Raw genomic sequence first — 20,945 nt, 5'->3', positions numbered from 1 at the left:
TATCAAACATAATGGAAAAGGTTCCAAAGATAAACAGAATAAACAGCATTTACACACCGCTCCGTCTGCAAAACGATAAAAATACAACCAAATGGTCTAAAATGTACTCAAACTACCATATATACACAAGATTCAATTCTTTCAGCCAAAGGAAATAAGATTTTCCTTAAAAAAAAACCTTCAGTGAGCTAGATGAGCCATTGCAGGTGTGGTACGGTGAGCTTGAACAGCACATGCACAATGTACTGAAGTTAAGCTCAGGCACCCACTGATTATAAGGGAATGGCGACCAGAACATGTGTGAAGAGCTGGAAATGAGTCACAGAGTGCCTGCACCGCAGGAGGAGTAAGGGAAGTGCATTGGCTGATGTTCAGGTTCGTAAGGCCTTCCTCCTCGTATCTGTTCTTCTTAACGGATGCCCACATCTCATGCTTGTTTTTCACTCGGCTATGTGCCAGAGAATACATGGCTCTGTCAGTGATATTCTTGCAGAAATATAAACCGAGGGATCGCAGATGACGGCAGTTGTTTGCCAAGGCGATAACACTCTCATCTGTGCGATTTGCACCATCGAATATAAGCAAGTACAGAAATGAATTGCACCATCTACCCCACTATTTTGCAACTATAGAGAACAAACCATAAAAAAGGATATACCTGTTATAAGAACACATCCACACAAGTCAAGAGCTTGGAGATCAGGGCAACCATAGGCTAAACTCTTAACCCCTTCATCGCCAACTCGGTCACACCATCCTAGGTTTATCGACTGCAATTGATCACAATTGTATCCGATGACCTGCAAAACATAGTCCAAGTAAAAAATCTCACGAACCGTCTTAAATGTTATGATCTTAAAACATAGACCAGGCCACAAGATTCATACCTTCAATGCCCTATCTGAGGCAGCCTTGACACATCCACAAAGATTCAAGATTTTCAATTTTCGGCAAAATCCGGACAAATATGCCACAGCAGTATCGCTGAAAGCAGAACAGCCACTTATGTTCAGCTTCACGAGATTAGGGCAGCCACGTGCTAAGGCATACAAGGAACGATCAGTAAGCCTGAAACTCTTGCTCAGATCCAACTCTTGGAGATCACTACAATAACTTGCGATTGTTTCCACAGCAACGTCCTGAAGTTGAGGCGAGTCTTGTCGCAGAATAAGGACCTGAAGGTTTGTGAATTTCGGAACCAGTGATAGCACCAGATTATTCATGTTCTTCTTGCACCTAAGGCAAAACAAATCAAGTAAAGGTCATTGTTATTTGAGTCAAAGCTACCACAATTTGCATATTATTACTCCCTAAACAACGGGGCTATGAAAAACTAACCCTTCCTTTCAATTATCAAAGACAAAACAATTCAACCAACGCCACACTTAAACAACACTGCGTCCGCACAACTTCGAATAACATTTCCTAAATGAAAATTATACTAAGAATAATAATTTGCTAAACCATTTTAATCCCCTGGAGGCATATATAAGCACGGCTGCAGAACAGGCGGTAGGTTCTTCGCCACACTTTATAACCCTCACCTATTCAATAATCACAATGACAAACAAGCACGATTAAAGTACCAAATTGGACCAAGCTTCAAAAGTTGGACTGCTCTGCTCTCATATCACTTGAAGAAGAGTATTGCCAACCAAAACAAACTAAAAGACCGGGAAAATAAAATCGTTCTTACCAACCGGCCATCATTGAGATTCTAGAAACTCAAATCATCCAAGCTTCAAACAGCCTGCAATTCTTTCCTAGTAACTAATGAAGATTAAATTCCTGTTTCGAGAGAACTCATTTAATTCATGGTGCTACCGACTTAAAATAGCCAGGTCACACCAGCAAAGAAATATTAGCAGTACTGTGATATAAAATAAACAGAGAAAGAAAGCTACAAGAAGTTTACAGAAATTGACTAAGATAAATAACTATCAACAAAAAACCAATGAAATCCAATATTCAAGGCTACAAAAAAATGTTGACAAAGTGTTGATCAACATAAAACTGAATCAGCGCACACACACACACACACACACACACACACACACACACACAGAGAAAAAAGTATACCAAGAGAGGGAGAGATGAGTGAGTCCCCAAGAAATGGCATCCCTCCATCCATGACAAACACCAGATGCAACAATCACCGTGGGATCATCCACCAAAGAAAGAATCCTCAACAAAAGCTCCACTGGAATATTTTTCCACTCACTTATCTTCGGTCCTCCACAAAGGCCTCCCCCCACTTGACAAACAATATTTTCGTTTTCATTCACACCCACCACATCACCAAAACCCACCAGCTTCTCAAAATTCAAGCCCAGACCCTCTCCTGTTTCTCTCATTTCTTAATCTCCCGTGTCAACTTACACACAAAAATCATAAAAAGGAACTAAAGCCTAAAAAGCTTATGCCTGTATGCCCCTTCCTGTCAAATTAATAGAAAAATACATAAACCTAGAATGATCAAGAAACAATAAAAACAGCTACCATGTGTCTTCAACCCAATACCTATAACTGAAGTATTAGCAATAACCGAAGGCTAGGAGATACATACTTGTCCGAAATTTCAGCTTTTTTTAAAAAAAATCAACAGAAAAGAACTAATCTTTTCTCTCCTTTTTTTTTTGACAAAACAGAATATTTTTTTGGGATATACTTCAGAGAATTATTGATCAGAGAAATAACTCGAAAGAAATTACCAGAGTTTTGATGGCACAAGATAAACAGAGGTTTGTGTACCTATTAGTTAAAGGAATAAGTCAATACCTCTGTTTAACCTACAGCTTGCCGATGAAGCTCTGTGTTGTTATAGAGACGCGGCGTTGGGTAATTCAGGGCCCCACTAAAAACCACGTGTCAAATTAATATGGAAGATGTGTCCAAAGATTAAGTAATTAATTAATATTTTCTTCGACACGATTAATGTATTCTTTCGAGATTATTATTAAATATTATAATTTTAAAAAACTTTACAAATTTATAACAAAACTCAAATCCCGTTACATTATACGTTGTAATCTAAAATTATATCTTATTTCTACTCTCAAAAAACAAATCCAAGAAATAACAATGCATTCCAATATCCAAAATTAATGGTCTAAACTATTTATATACTTATAATTACGAATATGCAGAAGTCAATGCAAATTGCGTAAAACCCCTTACTTAAATTAACCGTACAAATTTACGTAATCATTTATGGAGTTCGTATGACAATGAAGGTGTGAACCTCTCTGCCTTTAATGATTTCCACATAATAATGAGCAATATTAATGTGCACAAAGTTTTAATGAACAAAAGATAATTAGATCCTATACAAATTATTGACTTCACAGATTTATATTATATAATATAATTTTGGATATTTAATTATATTATAGTTATCTCCTAATTGATTGCTGGATTATTTAATTATGTCAATGCTACGGATTAAACATCTCTGTCACGTATGCGACCTCAGGATGAATGATTAAGCACCAGTAATTTTTAGAGTCCACTTCACTTTATTATTGTTTTTGGGGTGTAAAAAACTCATTATGGTTATTTTGTCGTTACTGGGTAAAATTATACTTAATGAATTTTCTTAAAATAAATTATATTGTGATGTGGAGGTTGGTTAACTTCAAAATACACGAAAGAATCAAAATAATTTAATGTAATTACATGTAGTTAGGCTTCATTTATGTATAATTAATTAATATATATATATATTGTATATTTGCAATCGTCACATCCAGAGATCTTGTTTAAGTCGAAGAAGAAAAAAGTAATCGGCACAAAGAAATCAAGGGCTCTTCTTTTGAGCAAGTTGCTGCTCTACAGACCTCGAGATATTATTTTTTAACCCAAAATAATAATTAAAAAAACACGTGTTAAACTTGCAAATAACTTGTGAAACTTGTGCAAAATATCTAGAATATTTGTGAACCAACTCTTTTGCTCTTTAAATTAATAATCCAGACAGCACTCAGTCGGCTGCAACAATTTAATTTAATTATTTAAAGACGCCACATGAAGATTGTGAATTTTAGAAAAATCAAATTTATTTAGCTTGAATGATGATTATCGATGTGGGTTCGGTAATTCGAGCTCTTATTACAATCTTTCCTCGTATGTGTATTGTGTGAACGAACACGCGGAGGCTAGCCCAGAAATCGTGTCGTCAATATGGTACAAATCAAGAAAGCCAAATTTTATGTACAAATACTAATAATTAATTAGCTGCGGAACTTTTCCAACAAATTTCCAAAGAAGAAGCTAGTGTTAGCCCATCCACCTGCTTCAGCTGCTTTATTATCTATTGGAGCCTTTTTCACATTAACCCTCATTGTGCGCCCGATTTCTTTTCGTAATGTGTCGACGGTCTTGGCGTCTACCGGATTCCCACAAGCATCGTTCACGTAGAACACGTTCATGGCTTCCTCTCCGACGGTCGAGACACCTGCTCTCGTGACGGAAAGCCCGTTTTCTCGGAGCACTCGAGTCACTTCCGACAGGAGCCCTACTCGGTCCTTTGCACATATTTCCAGGCTTAGGCCCTGATCATGTTTCCAAACTAGTAACCAATCCTGTTTCAGGATAGTAGCAAGTGTAATTCGATTTATTCGGGAGGGTGATTGTTTAGGCTACCTCGCTTGTTCTTCGACGGATGGCAGCCTCGAGACATTTGATAACCTTTACTTTCTCTCCTTGGGTGTCTAATGTGCGACCATCCATGTGTCGAATGTAATATTCCTACAAGTTGGAGCTATAATTTATGCTACATTAAAGGTATATGCAAGTCCGACTAGCATTGGTTAAAATTTGATCAGCTTGAACTCAAGTACTCGCCAACCTGCTCGATCTCAAGTGATGATACTATTTATTTTTATGTGCTGACTTTGTTAATTACTAGAGTTCGAGAAACTATTTCTGTTTCAAATCCAGACACTCAAAATTTCTATGTTGTGAAATACATGGAGAGTTTTATCCTAAAGCTCGAGTTTCTTCCCATCTCCCCAAAATGATCAATGAAACATAATGTACATCGATTCAAGAAAAGAAACCAAGCAAATACCTGTGAAGCTAATGGGCCATCTGATGAAATAGTGGCATGGAAAACGACGTACTGCATATCAGTAAGCGTGCACACGATATCAAACATAAGCTTTGGTCGATCTTTGCACCTGACAGACACAACCAAGTAATCTTTCTCTTCACACCGCTCAATCACAACTTTTGGCTTGAATGACGGAAGAGAATCCAGTTTAGTTTCGGAGAAAGTACACTCATAGTCCCTGTCAGCAAACAATAGTTGGTGGAGTCGTCTGTCAATATGTGTGGAACCTATCGAGAAACTGGTGTGAGCAACATTTTTTTCGTTCCCACACCCTTGAAGAATATTTTTAAGCTGCTCCTCCAGAGATGATAATCGAGATGCGTCAGTCACTGCACAGCATGTCGTGTCATCATTAACGTATAGAACACATGCTATGCGACTGTACGTTTATGAACAACAAAAAATATAGATTACAGGAAAGTGTTCCCGATTGTATTCTAGCACGTGTCTATGAGCCAAATATAGTTAAGGCATCAAATTCTTTCCCCCTTTCAGACTCCAAATAAAGCAATTCACATGAATTTATAATGAGCCCGTGAGCTCCTCTATGCAGAACGGATTAATGTGAACACAATGAACAGTTTAAGATAAAAGCACCTTCTCTATGTACTCAATCGTCTGACTGTCCCAAATCTTGCGCCCCTGTTCATCGGTGACATGAAACACTGTCGAGAAAGAACAGAAAACATAATGAGTCTTTTATTCGTGAAAGGAGCTCCTCCTGACTCACACTCGAGTTCTTAAAATTCTTGCACGAGTAAAAGATAAACAAAATGTTCTGCTGACTCTAGACACACAGTCGTGCACCTTTGGTTTCATAACACTGCTTATTGATACACATAAATTGACATTTCATTATGATAACTTGAGTCAATAAATATTCACAATTAAGTATATCATACCGTCCATAAACCAGCCGCCATCGGAGGAGATGTACGCTTTAGTAATTATGAGTTCAATATCGGTAAGAATTTGCACCACCTCAAGCAGTATCCCTGGTTTGTTCATGCTGTCGACCTGAGAATCACATAAACATTAATATTGTTGAACTAGAAAGATCACGATGTCAACCCTTGAGAACATAGGTAAGAAGTATTTTCCTTGATTTACTTCAATAACTTTTACTGTTCATTAGTGCCGGTTTTCCATGTTTGATTCTGATCGAATAAATTGCAAGCAATACCTTGACCAGAGTACAGTCCTTGCAACTAGAGTTGTCCACAGAAACCCTGAAACAGGCAACTGAGATGATTTAAAATCGTGATTCAAAGATCAATACTTCATGTGCAGAAATAAGAAAATCGCAGCACATAATAGGGACTTTTTTAGAGTTAGGAAAAATAACATAAACTTGTTCATTGTGTATCAAAGCTTAAAGTAAAAAGGTTTTGAAACTGAACTGGGGAGGATTTATTCTGATATTCAATGTCTCGTATTCAGGATCAAAGTATGCCCACGAACCCATTTGCTCGTCTGCATCAAACACCAAAAACGGTTAACCAAGCAGTCAAATTACATTTCATAACCAACCAGAATATCATAACACTGACACTTCTTGCAAAAGGTAATCCCCGAAAACTAAACAAATGAAGAAATGCTGAAATTTTTATCAGAGATGGTTACCTTGACCAACGGCACGGTAGTGAGTCTCGGTGGCTAAAAAGTAATCCTTGCTTGGATTCTTTGGACAAAAGATTTACATATTACAAATGATTCGACTGCAGATAAGAAGATACAACAAGTTGTAGTCTAAACAGTCACAAAGTCGAAAAATTCACAAGTAACACGCATGCCAAAAATAATCACCATTCGAAGACTAAGAGACTATTTTGAACCAAAATTTATACACAACTAGCTAGGAAAAGAGAATAAATTTCAACTGTCGCGCAAGAACATATTGAGAAGACAAGATAAACACAATGACATGGAACATGAAATTGTGATATCACGCCATGTTATTGAAAGGAGTTTATCTAATTTTTTCAACTGCTTCTTTCCAAATAATATAATACTGACACTTCAAATTGCTATCTAAGTACTAAATCATGCACCAAACTTATACAAATTAACAGACTCTGGCCAAGGATGTTGGATAAACACGCACACTAAAATTTAAATTTTCTTATAATTAATTATAAATTTTCAAAATAAACGCAAAGCAAAATAAAGCTTCACCCCCTGAATTGGATTCTTTTCAGACTTCAATTTGGCACCAAAACAAATATAAATCCCCACACAGAAAAATAAAGGCGGCTAAGAATATAAATAACTTACCTTCTTACAAAGTTGCGTGCTTCCCACCGACAGGAAGTGGATCCTAAGCCTCAATCAAATATCAATGAGCAAAGATTAAATCAATAAAAGCCAACAAAAGAATACGCTAATAGACAAAAGATAGCTGAAACAAAAGTGATTAGGAAAATAATCGCAAATGGAGCAAGAAATAGAGCAAGCTCAAATTTACAAAGATAAAACAAATTTTAAACGGTAAATTAGTCTCAACCCTGGACCAGAAAACAATTTAAAGCCATTAAATTAAACATATAAAATTAGAAAATCCTTCATTTGCATATGAAATATGCAAAAACTATACTATATATTCATCAAAGCCACATATAAGAAATTAAGAACATGAAATCACCTGACTTCTGAAATATATATACACTCTTGAGTACGTGTTTCGTTTCGTTTCGTTTCGTTTCGTTAGTTAGAAAAGGAAAAGTGCGTGAAAAACTTTCAACGTTGGAATAGCACTAAGCTCTCTCTCTCTCGCAAATCTTTCAGAGTGGATTAGAGAGGGAAATTGAATATATATCGTTTATATAAAGAAAATGGAGGTGAGAAGGATGACAGTGGAGCGATTGACGGTTACCATAGAGCGAACGCTCATTCAATTAAAATAATATAACACCATAATGAATTTTTAATGGAGATTATGCTTCTTCGGACACAGATTGATTCCGTGCTAATATAATTAATCTCGGATTTGATGATTGTCTTTACTATATCGAAAAATATATTTTTAGTACGATGATTATCCCCACTTAATATATGACAATGGGGCAAGGTTGTCATCTTCGTCACCGTCACAGAATTTTGTCTTCGGCACCACACACATTTCGATCTCCGCTTTTTCGCGTTAGAGGAATCGGGATTCCATGAAACTGCGGGATCAACTTCTCATCTCTGTCCTCAACGTCATTTCAAAAATATTAATGGAGCAAGACAAAAGTGAGTTCGGAGATTTTCTCAAACCAAAATTTATTATTATCTATAATTGTTAATATTAATATTAATATCAATCGGGTGTCCCCATATCTGTTTTGGATTTTTCCCTTGGAGCCTCAAATCCGTGAGAAAAGATGATAGACTATCTCCACCCCACTGTACCAAGACTTATTTTTCTATCATGATTATGTTATATCTCACACGCATACTAGGAAATTTCCTAGAGGTCACTCATCTTAGAATTTCTCCTAATCAAAGAGGCTTAACTTTGGAGTTCTTATGTGATGCGCTTCCGAAAAAAAGATATACATTTTTTATATAAGTACTACATATTTAATGTTTTAAGCACTCTTCAACTGCACAGTCTCATACCTAAAAGGTTTTTAGAATCTATCTCTTTAAATATTGGTTTATTCATGTTTTCTTTACCTGAAAGTTTACCAAGAACCGTTCATTGTTCATACAATCTAATGATATGGGTAATCACTCAGCCATCTTCGGTGCTCGGATTTTTTCGAGTCAATTTTTTTTTTTTTATATGGTGGTGGGTCCGATTATCCGAATCACTCATGTGGAGTGATCTAAATCGTTCATTACCCGTACAAGGGTGAAACAAACTGCCATCTTCAAACCCGGGCCTAACATGTATCCCTATCATTTCACGTGTCCTTTCCACGCTCCTTGTAGAGCGTGACCTCTACGCTCACCTATGAATAGGGGATATCGTGTTCGGTGCTGCATGTTTATTGATTTTTAATATAATGATATTGAATGGGACTAGTTCGGATGAACCTGAAATAGCTGACTCATCCATGTTTAAACAATTACGATAATTGATTGATTAAATCAAGTATATAATAATAATAATAATAATAATAATAATAATAATAATCTATACTATTATATTAAGTATAAGGTCCTAAAAATAATCGTTTTATGAAGACATCAACCCTTTTTCATATTTTACCTTTTTAAATTTTTTATATTTACTATTTTATTATAGTTGAGCCCCTAATAATAACCGCTCTATGAGAACACAAACTTTCATTCCTATTTTACCCTTTCTCATTTTTTATATTTATATTTTTTCTTAACAAATAATACTATATTCACCGTCATAAGGAAACTACTTACGTGAAAAATAATATTATTTCTTCTCCAAACTAGCCACCGTGAAAAATAAACTCCCTTCTTTATGTTATGACGTCATTATGTTGTAATATCATAAATATTTAATATATTAGTCATATGTATTCAGGACACATTCAACGCGTGTGTCACGGTTACTAGTAATAATTTAAAGTTTGGCACAGGTTAGAATATTATACCTCCACCACGAAAGACAGGTGGATAACTGGCATCATCTTAAATTGGGCATATTTCTTTGAGCCAAGAGAAATAGAATCTTATTCCATTTAAAACAAATTAATTGGATATGCATATATGATTTAAGGGTTGGTTCTACCAGAATAATGAATCACACTTATCTTCAGCGTCGTAGTGCTCTACTGAAAATTATCCATGCACCTTGATTTCTGGTCTCCCGTGCTCAGTCAAATTATTTATTGTTGGGAATTGGAATAATATTTATGACCAAATTTATATAATTATACTGTGTGTGTTATTGGCGCGATTCAACATTATATATAAAAATACGAAATGGGAAAAAAGGGTCTTTCGGATTGAATTTGACACTATAATGGTTTTGTCTAAGATACACTAATAAAAGTGATGAAATTTGAAAAAGAACACAATTATAAAATATTCCTATTTGAAAACCTAATAATTTTGGGCTGAAACGGCACATTCTAACAATAGTTCTGGTGGCTTTCTGCGTTATTTTGTCCCAACTACTAATAATGAGCTTTGATCCTATTTGTCACAATCTCTATAATGATGCGAAGCCGGAGTCACCGAAAATGTTATCACAGCGACTACGTGTATTCGCGTGTTGTATCCGTATCCATGTTGTTTTCGTGTCCGATATTTCAAGAAAAATATTTACTTACTATCAGTGCTACATTGATATTCAGCAGCGAAGGCTCTTATCTCATTGCATTTTCTGAATTTCGCTCTCAGACATTACACCAGCTTCTGCCCCCATATATTTGGGATTTTCATGTCTTTCGTCACCTGTCTCACTAGAGCCGATTTTTACCAGTCTCCTCCTGTAGCAATAAGCCTGATAACTGTACAAGAGCACCTGAATCCTGAGGATTTAGATCCATAATTCTCTCGGCTACTTTGTTGGAAAGAGACATCTCCAATTGTTATGCACCCTCTACAAATCGCGGACCACGTGTCTGAATCAGAATGAAACGGCCAAGTGGACTCTGGAGTACACGCGTGGGTGAATGCAGCTGCCGTGATCAGTGACGTCATATTCACTACTGGGGAAAAAATTGAAATATTAAATTAAACCACCTCCCCAAGGTTGGATTCTTATCAATTTTAATTGGTATTTATTCAATTATTCGACTCTCTCTCCCTATATATATATATATATAAAAGGTTCACTCGACCCTATCCCTGCGGGCACTGTCCGCAAGGGTTGATCCAACAGCTCAGATTTTTTCGAGTCAATTTTTTTTTTTTATATGGAGGTGGGTCCGACCACTCATGTGGAGTGATCCGGGCCATTGCGCCTGCACGGGCAAGTATCTGTTTATTTTGTTTAGTTACTCCCAAAACTTTCATATCATTGTTCAAATGAGAGAAAACTAAAATATTAAAAATAACATTTTTATAAAAATCTTTGAATTAAGAATTTTGAGATAATAATTGACACAAATAATAAAAAACTACGACAATAATATTTTAAACTATAATTTAGGTTGATAATACATATATATTACAACGCCGTTCAAACTTGGGAGTTTCTAAAATATTATAGAGTTGCATTTTAATCAACCATAAGTATACATGAATTATTAATAAATTCGTTCATAAATTTGTAAAAGGTTCAATAAATACATGATAAAACTAAAAAAATTAATTTTATCCATAAAATAAATTACTTCTAAGTTCAATTGTCATTATTAAATTTATTTAGATACAATTTTTTTTGGATTATTTTATTGATTAATGTGTACTAAATTTTATTTATTATAATAAATAATTATCACATTCTTTCTATAAAAATGACATAATTATTAATTAATGCACATACATATCAATTGATAATTATACAAACAATTTAATATATTTTTAAAAATTTCGTAAATCTATAATATTTTTTCTCTATCTATAATATTTAATTATATATTAAAAAATTACAATTCCATAAATAAGTATTACACATCTAAAATATATATTTTTTATATTTAAATCAAAGCAGAAATCTTAAAACCACGAAACTACCCAAATAGCCTGGATGATGTGCAAAAAATTTCAGCCTTCGGAATCATGAAAATTATTGCAATGAATAATATTTTTCACACGCCGTAGTTTCATTCCTCCATCTGCCACATAAAGGTGTTTTCTCTCCCAAGAATTTGTGTTTTAGGATCTAAAATATTCATGGTGAACAATTATTCAAATTTCAAATACTAAAATAATTATTATGTTTGATTCGACCATCCGAAAACAACACAATAATTGTAGGATCGAGTGCTTACCGTTTTACCAAAAACTATAGCTAGTGGTAATGGTGCAACTCAAATCTTTTAAACCGCACAACAGCACAAGCACCATGGTTCGATCGCTCTACCAAGCAAGGACAATTATTGCACCCAACAATCTTCCTCTCAATAATTGCACTTCTTGCAATCAATGGGAGTCGAACCCATGACCTTGGCTCTGATACCAATTGTAGGACCGAGTGTTTACCGTTTTACCAAAAGTTATAGCTAATGGTAATGGTGCAACTCAAATCTTTTAAACCGCACAGCAGCACAAGCACCATGGTTCGATCGCTCTACCAAGCAAAGACAATTATTGTACCCAACAATAATGTTCCGAAGAAAAATATTTATACAACATATTTTCATCAATTTATTAATTTGTTTCCATATATGTGATTTATTTATTGAGTTTTAACTTTAACATATTATATGTTTTTTTTAATAATTCTTAAAGGCAGTGGAACGCCCACTTAACTCCTTTTAATTTTTGCCCAATACTTAAATTATTATTTAAAAAAAAAACAACAACAACAACCAAATATCTGTCCTTCCAACCTATTAATTAGTGCCCAAATCCTAGAGTTTGTGTTTTCCCTAACATGGCACTTGTCTTTTACTCCTACGATGAACATTTTATATTGTATGGCTAGAGTCTGGCTAGAGTCTGGCCTCATATATAAATTATTCTCGAATCAATATCTATACATATTTAGTTTTTTATATTTATAAGGTATGGATTAAAATGTAACTGATATTTTATAATATTATTGAAACGTCGATTAATTTTACCTTTATATTATTGTTGGTTAATTTTAATACTACTCCGACGCTCCGAGCCGATCTTCATAATTACATTCATAAATAACCGGCCCAGTGTAATCCACTATATAAAAAACAACTTTATTTATCATTAATACAAAGTCATTATTATGCTATAAATATTTCCTTTAAAATCATGGTATTATTGTTATATATAGAATTATTAATAAACTTTGGGCAAGGACCAACCCACTTTTGTTTCATTCGGAAAGAAAAATTGGTAATATATTTTTGTAGGATTGAGCATTTATCTAACTCATATATTTTAAATTTTAAAGCAGTTCAACATCATGTTTCAATTTCTATACCTATAAAAAATTTATTACACCAAAATAATCTAATTATGTTTTGTTAAAAAAACAAGTACGACTAATTTAGATGGACACTCGTATGTGCGCACACACACGCATATATATATATATATATATATATATATATATATATATATATATATATATATATATATATATATATATATATATATATATATATATATATATATATATATATATATATATATATATATTGGATATGAATTAAACTATCTGGGATACCAGATAATTAAGAGAAATAAATACAAACTAACGAAAATTTGGAGAGAGAAAAAAACACACGAAGAAAGTTATTTCGTTTAACGTTTTAATTTTGTTGTACAAATAATTGGATACACAGCTTTAATTTAATGAAGACGACGAATAATCAATTTATAATCTCAGAGTATGTGAAACACAAGGAACCATGCAAAGCATCTACAGATCTCATATTAATTATTTATTTCGATTTTATGATTTTTAATCATAACCAAAAAAAATAAATTTACATTTGAATCCAAATAGATTTAAATTTCAAGAAATATAACCAAGTAACATGCACTATGTTCGTGTGAAGATATATATGGTATTAATCATTTTTATAACTTAAACAAAATATCAATCCATGGTATTAATAATATATACCAAAGATTTATATAAACGTTTTTTGAAAAACATTATCTAACTAATTCAACAATTTATAAATTTTTTATTTTAGCCCAATTAAAGTCTGGAATTTTGTTTTATACAATATAGAATAATGAATTAGCGATATTAATTTGTGGATGCTACAATTTATATACATACTCTGGTAAGAATGCTACAATTTATATACATACTAGGTTAAGATTGAGATCTGAGCATAAGAGAGTTGTATTTAGATGTCAGACATTGGTTAGATAGAGTGCTGAGTGTTGTATATTTATATTTTAACAATCCTCTCCTTAAACTATTTTTTGAAATAGAGTTAGATGTAAATATTAATTTTAACATATCTGAACGTGAGATAGATGTGTTAAAATGTTCTACATCGATTGGATAGAGTTAATGAGAGTTAATATATAAACTTTAACAAATTTTTTTAAAATTAATTTTTGAAATTGAATGAGATGCAAATATCAATTTTAACATTGTCGGTGTTCACACTAACAAAGTATTAAACAAAAAGGTGATATTTTCCCATCAACTAAATTCTCGAAAGAGACAAAACCGAGGAAATTTGGGGGAGGGCAAAAACTTGTGTGAGACGGTCTCACGGGTCGTATTTGTGAGACGGATCTCTTATTTGGGTCACCCATGAAAAAGTATTACTTTTTACGCTAAGAGTATTACTTTTTATTATGAATATGGATATGGTTGATCCGTCTCACAGATTATGATCCGTGAGACGGTCTCACATGAGACTCACTCTTGGGGGAGATGGATAGGCGGCCCTACGCACCCCAACACCTAGAAATTATTGACTTTGTAGCCCTACGCAATTAACACAAAGAAAACATATATAATAATAAACGAACGAACGGTCGAACGAACGAAAACAACCAATGGAACACTTTATAATTAATAATTTATTTTATGGGTAAATTAGAGAAAAATACATCTGTGCATGATTTGTTTAAAATTCAGTACCTAACAGAATTTTTTTGTATTTTAGTACCTGACAAAAGACCACCTTAGTTTTTACTACATGTTTAATGTATTTTGACATTTTTACCCTTTTAATTAATAAAAAATATATAAATACTTATTTTTGTTGGACATTTTCTCTTTCCACTCATCAATCCCGATGCATTTGGATGACATGTATATTTAATTTAAATATTTTTTTATTAAAAAAACAAATTCACAACTAATTGAATTTTTTGAAATACTTAGTTTTGCTTGTAAAATACTTAATTTCAATTTTAAAATACTTGATTCAGTAAATGAAATACTCAGAATGTTTATTAAAAACTGGATATTCGAATATGCATTTAAAAAAAAAAACAAATTCGCAACTAATTGAATTTTTTGAAATACTTAGTTTTACTTGTAAAATACTTAATTTCAATTTTAAAATACTTGATTTAGTAAATGAAATACTCAGAATTTGTATTAAAAAACTGGATATTCGAGTATGCATTTAAAAAAAAACAAGTTCGCAACTAATTGATTTTTTTGAAATACTTAGTTTTACTTCTGAAATACTTGATTTAATTATTAAAATACTTGATTTAGTAAATGAAATACTCGGAATGTGTATTAAAAAGCTGGATATTCGAACATGCATTAAAAAAAAAACAAATTCGCAACTAATTGAATTTTTTGAAATACTTAGTTTTACTTGTGAAATACTTAATTTCAATTTTAAAATACTTGATTTAGTAAATGAAATACTCAGAATGTGTATTAAAAAACTGGATATTCGAGTATGCATATAAAAAAAACAAGTTCGCAACTAATTTAATTTTTTGAAATACTTAGTTTTACCTCAGAATGTGTATTAAAAATCTGGATATTCGAATATGCATTTAAAAAAAAAACAAATTCGCAACTAATTGAATTTTTTGAAATACTTAGTTTTACTTGTGAAATACTTACTTTTAATTTTAAAATAATTGATTTAGTAAATGAAATACTCAGAATGTGTATTAAAAACTGGATATTCGAATATTCATTTTAAAAAAAACAAATTCGCAACTAATTGAATTTTTTGAAATACTTAGTTTTACTTGTGAAATAATTAATTTTAATTTTAAAATACTTGATTTAGTAAATGAAATACTCAGAATGTGTATTAAAAAAACTGGATATTCGAATATGCGTTTAAAAAAAATCTCAACTAATTGAATTTTTTGAAATACTTAGTTTTACTTATGAAATACTTAATTTAATTTTAAAATACTTGATTTAGTAAATGAAATAATTAGAATGTGTATTAAAAAACTGGATATTCGAATATGCATTTAAAAAAAAATCGCAACTAATTGATTTTTTTGAAATACTTAGTTTTTCTTATGAAATACTTAATTTTAATTTTAAAATACTTGATTTAGTAAATGAAATACTCAGAATGTGTATTAAAAAACTGGATATTGGAATATCCAACGCAAGTTCACCAAATGCTTGCATTTCCATCCAAGTTTCATTTGGATGACATGTTCATTTCATTTAATTATTTTTTTATTGTTAAAAAACAAATTCGCAACTAAGCATTGAACTTTTTCAAGTACTTAGTTTTACTTGCGAAATACCTAATTTCGATTTTAAAATAGTTGATTTGGCAAATGAGATACTTAGAATGAGTATTAAAATACTGGAAATTCGAATATGCAACGTAAGTTCACCAAATGCTCGCATTCTATCCAAGATGCATTTGGATGACATGTTCATTTTATTTAGAAATTTTCTTTATTTTTTTTGAAAAAAATCGCAACTAAGCAATGAACATTTTGAAATACTTACTTTTATTTGCGAAATACCTAATTTCAATTTTAAATACTTGATTTGGTAATTGAGATACTAATAAAAGTTAATAAAATACTGGATATTCTAGTAGGCAATGTAAGTTCACCAAGAGCTCTCATTTCTATCCAAGATGCATTTAGATTACATGTACATTTCATTTAAATAAATTTTTTTAATTTTTAAAAGAAAAACAAATTCGCAACCAAGCATTGAACTTTTTGAAGCACTTAGTTTTACTTGCCAAATACCTAATTTAAATTTTAAAATACTTGATTTGGTAAATGAAATACTTAGAATGTTGTATTAAAATACTGGATATCGAATATGTAACGTAAGTTCACCAAATGCTCGCATTTCCTTCCAAGATGCATTTGGATGACATGTTCATTTCATTTTAAAATACTTGATTTGGTAAATGAGATACTCAGAATGTGTGTTAAAATACTGGATATTCTAGTAGGCAATGTAAGTTCACCAAGTACTCGCATTTCCATCCAAGATCCATTTGGATGACATGTACATTTCATTTAAATATTTTTTTTATTTTTAAAAGAAAAACAAATTCGCAACTAAGCATTGAACTTTTTCAAGTACTTAGTTTTACTTGCGAAATAATTAATTTCAGTTTTAAAATACTTGATTTGGTAAATAAGATACTCATAATGAGTATTAAAATACTGGATATTCGAATATGTAAAGTAAGTTCACCAAGTACTCACGTTTCCATCCAATATGCATTTGGATGACATGTTCAAGGACTTTTCAGCAGCCAAAAAGCTTTGAAAAAGAAAAAAGGCTTAGAGCGAAGATTTAAAGATTTCCGGACAATGTTCTTCGAGAGAATATCTCGTGATAGGAACGAGTAACTTAATCCGTGGATTTACAATTTACAGAGAAATATGAAGTCGGATATACGTCGATAGTCATAGTTCAGTAGGTCGAAAGCTAGTGGATTTAATAAAACGACATGCAATTCACCCTTGATAAATAATTAAAGAGATTTAATTACTTCACTGAGTTGAATTAGTTTGGCATAGCTTGAGAGGACGTGTTCAATTGGATATGAAATCTCGTCGAAAGCATAGATCATTGTCGAACGAATTAAGTAGATTAGCGAGAGGTATGTGAACCGAGATTCTCAATAAATTCATTTCTCAATTGAACTTTAATCAATCATTCTAGCTTATTTATTTCATCATTTAATCCTTGAACCATTTCATTGAGTTTTTATTTAATAATCGTAGTAGTAAACAATCATCTGAAGTATCGCTGCTAAAAATTGAATAACTGAGAATAATACCTAATTTACTTGTGAAATACCTAATTTTAATTTTAAAATACTTGATTTGGTAAATGAGATACTCATAATATGTGATAGAATATTGGATATTCGAATATGAAACGTAAATTTAGTCATGATTGGTTTTTTCAACTAAGATTCATTAGAATACTTATTAATGTCATTTAAAGAAATGAAACAGTTCATTACTGATCGTGGAGTAAGAGTAAGTTGTTTGTAGATCAAAATAAGCACTTACTTTTAACAAAAATATAGTAGCATACTTGTCCCGGAGTAAAACTAAGTTCTTTATTTGTATACCGAAATAAATTGTTATTTTTATTTCATGAGAAGTGATGAGCAATGTATTTGTTAAAATTTCATTTGCATTGAAATTGCATCATAATGCATATTCGAATATCCAATATTTTATTATCTATTTTAAGTATCTCATTTATAAAATCAAGTATTTTGAAACTAAAATTAGGTACTTATCAAGTAAACTAAGTATTTTAAAAGTTTCATGCTTAGTTGGGAATTTGATATTTTTTTTTTTACAAAATAGATATCACATGAGAAGAATATGTCATCCAAATGTATCTTCCGAGGAAAGACTAACACTTGGTGAACTTATGTCGCATATTCGAATATCCAGTATTTTAATACTCATTCTGAGTATCTCATTTACCAAATCAAGTATTTTAAAATTGAAATTAGATATTTCGCAAGTAAAACTAAGTACTTCAAAAAGTTCAATGCTTAGTTACGAATTTATTTTTTTAACAATAAAAAAATAATTAAATGAAATGAACATGTCATCCAAATGCATCTTGGATGGAAATGCGAGCATTTGGTGAACTTACGTTGTATATTCGAATATCCAGTATTTTAATACAACATTCTGAGTATTTCATTTACCAAATCAAGTACTTTAAAATGAAATGAACATGTCATCCAAATGCATTTTGGATGGAGATGCGAGAATTTGGTGAACTTACGTTACATATTCGAATATTCAGTATTTTAATACAGCATTCTAAATATTTCATTTACCAAATCAAGTATTTTAAAATTGAAATTAAGTATTTGGCAAGTAAAATTAAGTACTTCAAAAAATTCAATGCTTAGTTGCGAATTTCTTTTTCTTTTAAAAATTAAAAAAATATATTTAAATGAAAAGTACATGTAATCTAAATGCATTTTGGATAGAAATGCGAGCACTTGGTGAACTTACATTGCCTACTAGAATATCCATTATTTTATTAACTTTTATGAGTATCTCAATTAGCAAATAAAGTATTTAAAATTGAAATTTGGTATTTCGCAAATATAAGTAAGTACTTCAAAATTTTCAATGCTTGGTTGCGAATTTTTTTTAAAAAAAATAAAGAAAATATCTAAATAAAATGAACATGTCATCCAAATGCATCTTGGATAGAATGCGAGCATTTGGTGAACTTACGTTGCATATTCGAATTTCCAGTATTTTAATACCCATTCTGAGTATCTTATTTACCAAATCAACTATTTTAAATCGAAATTAGGTATTTCGCAAGTAAAACTAAGTACTTGAAAAAATTCAATGCTTAGTTGCGAATTTGTTTTTTTAACAATAAAAAAAATAATTAAATGAAATGAACATGTCATACAAATGGATCTTGGATGGAAATGCGAGCATTTGGTGAACTTGCGTTGGATATTCCAATATCCAGTTTTTTAATACACATTCTGAGTAATTCATTTACTAAATCAAGTATTCTAAAATTAAAATTAAGTATTTCATAAGAAAAACTAAGTATTTCAAAAAAGTCAATTAGTTGGGATTTTTTTTAATACATATTCGAATATCTAGTTTTTTAATACACATTCTGATTATTTCATTTACTAAATCAAGTATTTTAAAATTAAAATTAAGTATTTCATAAGTAAAACTAAGTATTTCAAAAAATTCAATTAGTTGCGATTTTTTTAAATGCATATTCGAATATCCAGTTTTTTAATACACATTCTGAGTATTTCATTTACTAAATCAAGTATTTTAAAATTAAAAGTAATTATTTTACAAGTAAAACTAAGTATTTCAAAGAATTCAATTAGTTGCGAATTTGTTTTTTTTTTTAAAATGAATATTCGAATATCCAGTTTTTAATACACATTCTGAGTATTTCATTTACTAAATCAAGTATTTTAAAATTAAAAGTAAGTATTTCACAAGTAAAACTAAGTATTTCAAAAAATTCAATTAGTTGCGAATTTGTTTTTTTAAATGCATATTCGAATATCCAGTTTTTAATACACATTCTGAGGTAAAACTAAGTATTTCAAAAAATTCAATTAGTTGCGAACTTGTTTTTTTTTATATGCATACTCGAATATCCAGTTTTTTAATACACATTTTGAGTATTTCATTTACTAAATCAAGTATTTTAAAATTGAAATTAAGTATTTCACAAGTAAAACTAAGTATTTCAAAAAATTCAATTAGTTGCAAATTTGTTTTTTTTTTAAATGCATTTTCGAATATCCAGCTTTTTAATACACATTCTGAGTATTTTATTTACTAAATCAAGTATTTTAATATTTAAATTAAGTATTTCATAAGTAAAACTAAATATTTCAAAAAATTCAATTAGTTGCGAACTTGTTTTTTTTTAAATGAATACTCGAATATCCAGTTTTTTAATACACATTCTGAGTATTTCATTTACTAAATCAAGTATTTTAAAATTTAAATTAAGTATTTCACAAGTAAAACTAAGTATTTCAAAAAATTCAATTAGTTGCGAATTTGTTTTTTTTAATGCATATTCGAATATCCAGTTTTTAATAAACATTCTGAGTATTTCATTTACTGAATCAAGTATTTTAAAATTGAAACTAAGTATTTCACAAGCAAAACTAAGTATTTCAAAAAATTCAATTAGTTGTGAATTTGTTTTTTTAATAAAAAAATATTTAAATTAAATATACATGTCATCCAAATGCATCGGGATTAATGAGTGGAAAGAGAAAATGTACAACAAAAATAAATATTTATATATTTTTTATTAATTAAAAGGGTAAAAATGTAAAAATACATTAAACATGTAGTAAAAACTAAGGTGGTCTTTTGTCAGGTACTAAAATAC

General features: G+C 31.0%; 1 protein-coding gene and 1 pseudogene across 5 annotated transcripts; both read right to left on the bottom strand.

Moving 5' to 3' along the window:
* Nucleotides 1-9: 9 nt before the first annotated feature.
* LOC140825700 (F-box protein SKP2B-like) lies at nt 10-2,853 on the bottom strand. 5 transcript variants are annotated; one of them, XM_073187611.1, is made up of 5 exons: nt 2,752-2,853; nt 2,080-2,437; nt 888-1,236; nt 659-800; nt 10-554 (listed from the first exon to the last, which is right to left on the bottom strand). In XM_073187611.1, the coding sequence occupies exons 2-5, from the start codon at nt 2,352-2,354 to the stop codon at nt 181-183; spliced, it is 1,140 nt and encodes a 379-aa protein (XP_073043712.1). In that variant the 5' UTR covers nt 2,355-2,437; nt 2,752-2,853; the 3' UTR covers nt 10-180. The 5 variants fall into 5 exon arrangements, with proteins under 5 accessions (XP_073043712.1, XP_073043711.1, XP_073043713.1 ...); XM_073187610.1 differs by having other exon boundaries at nt 2,712-2,802; XM_073187612.1 differs by having other exon boundaries at nt 2,779-2,796.
* A 1,232-nt stretch (nt 2,854-4,085) lies between these two features.
* LOC140825699 (ACT domain-containing protein ACR3-like) lies at nt 4,086-8,076 on the bottom strand (annotated as a pseudogene).
* Between the last annotated feature and the right edge of the window lie 12,869 nt (nt 8,077-20,945).

This window comes from Primulina eburnea, chromosome 3 (assembly GCF_022965805.1).
Source record: "Primulina eburnea isolate SZY01 chromosome 3, ASM2296580v1, whole genome shotgun sequence".
Taxonomy (NCBI): Eukaryota; Viridiplantae; Streptophyta; class Magnoliopsida; order Lamiales; family Gesneriaceae; genus Primulina; species Primulina eburnea.
This window is presented reverse-complemented; position numbering and strand designations above follow the sequence as displayed.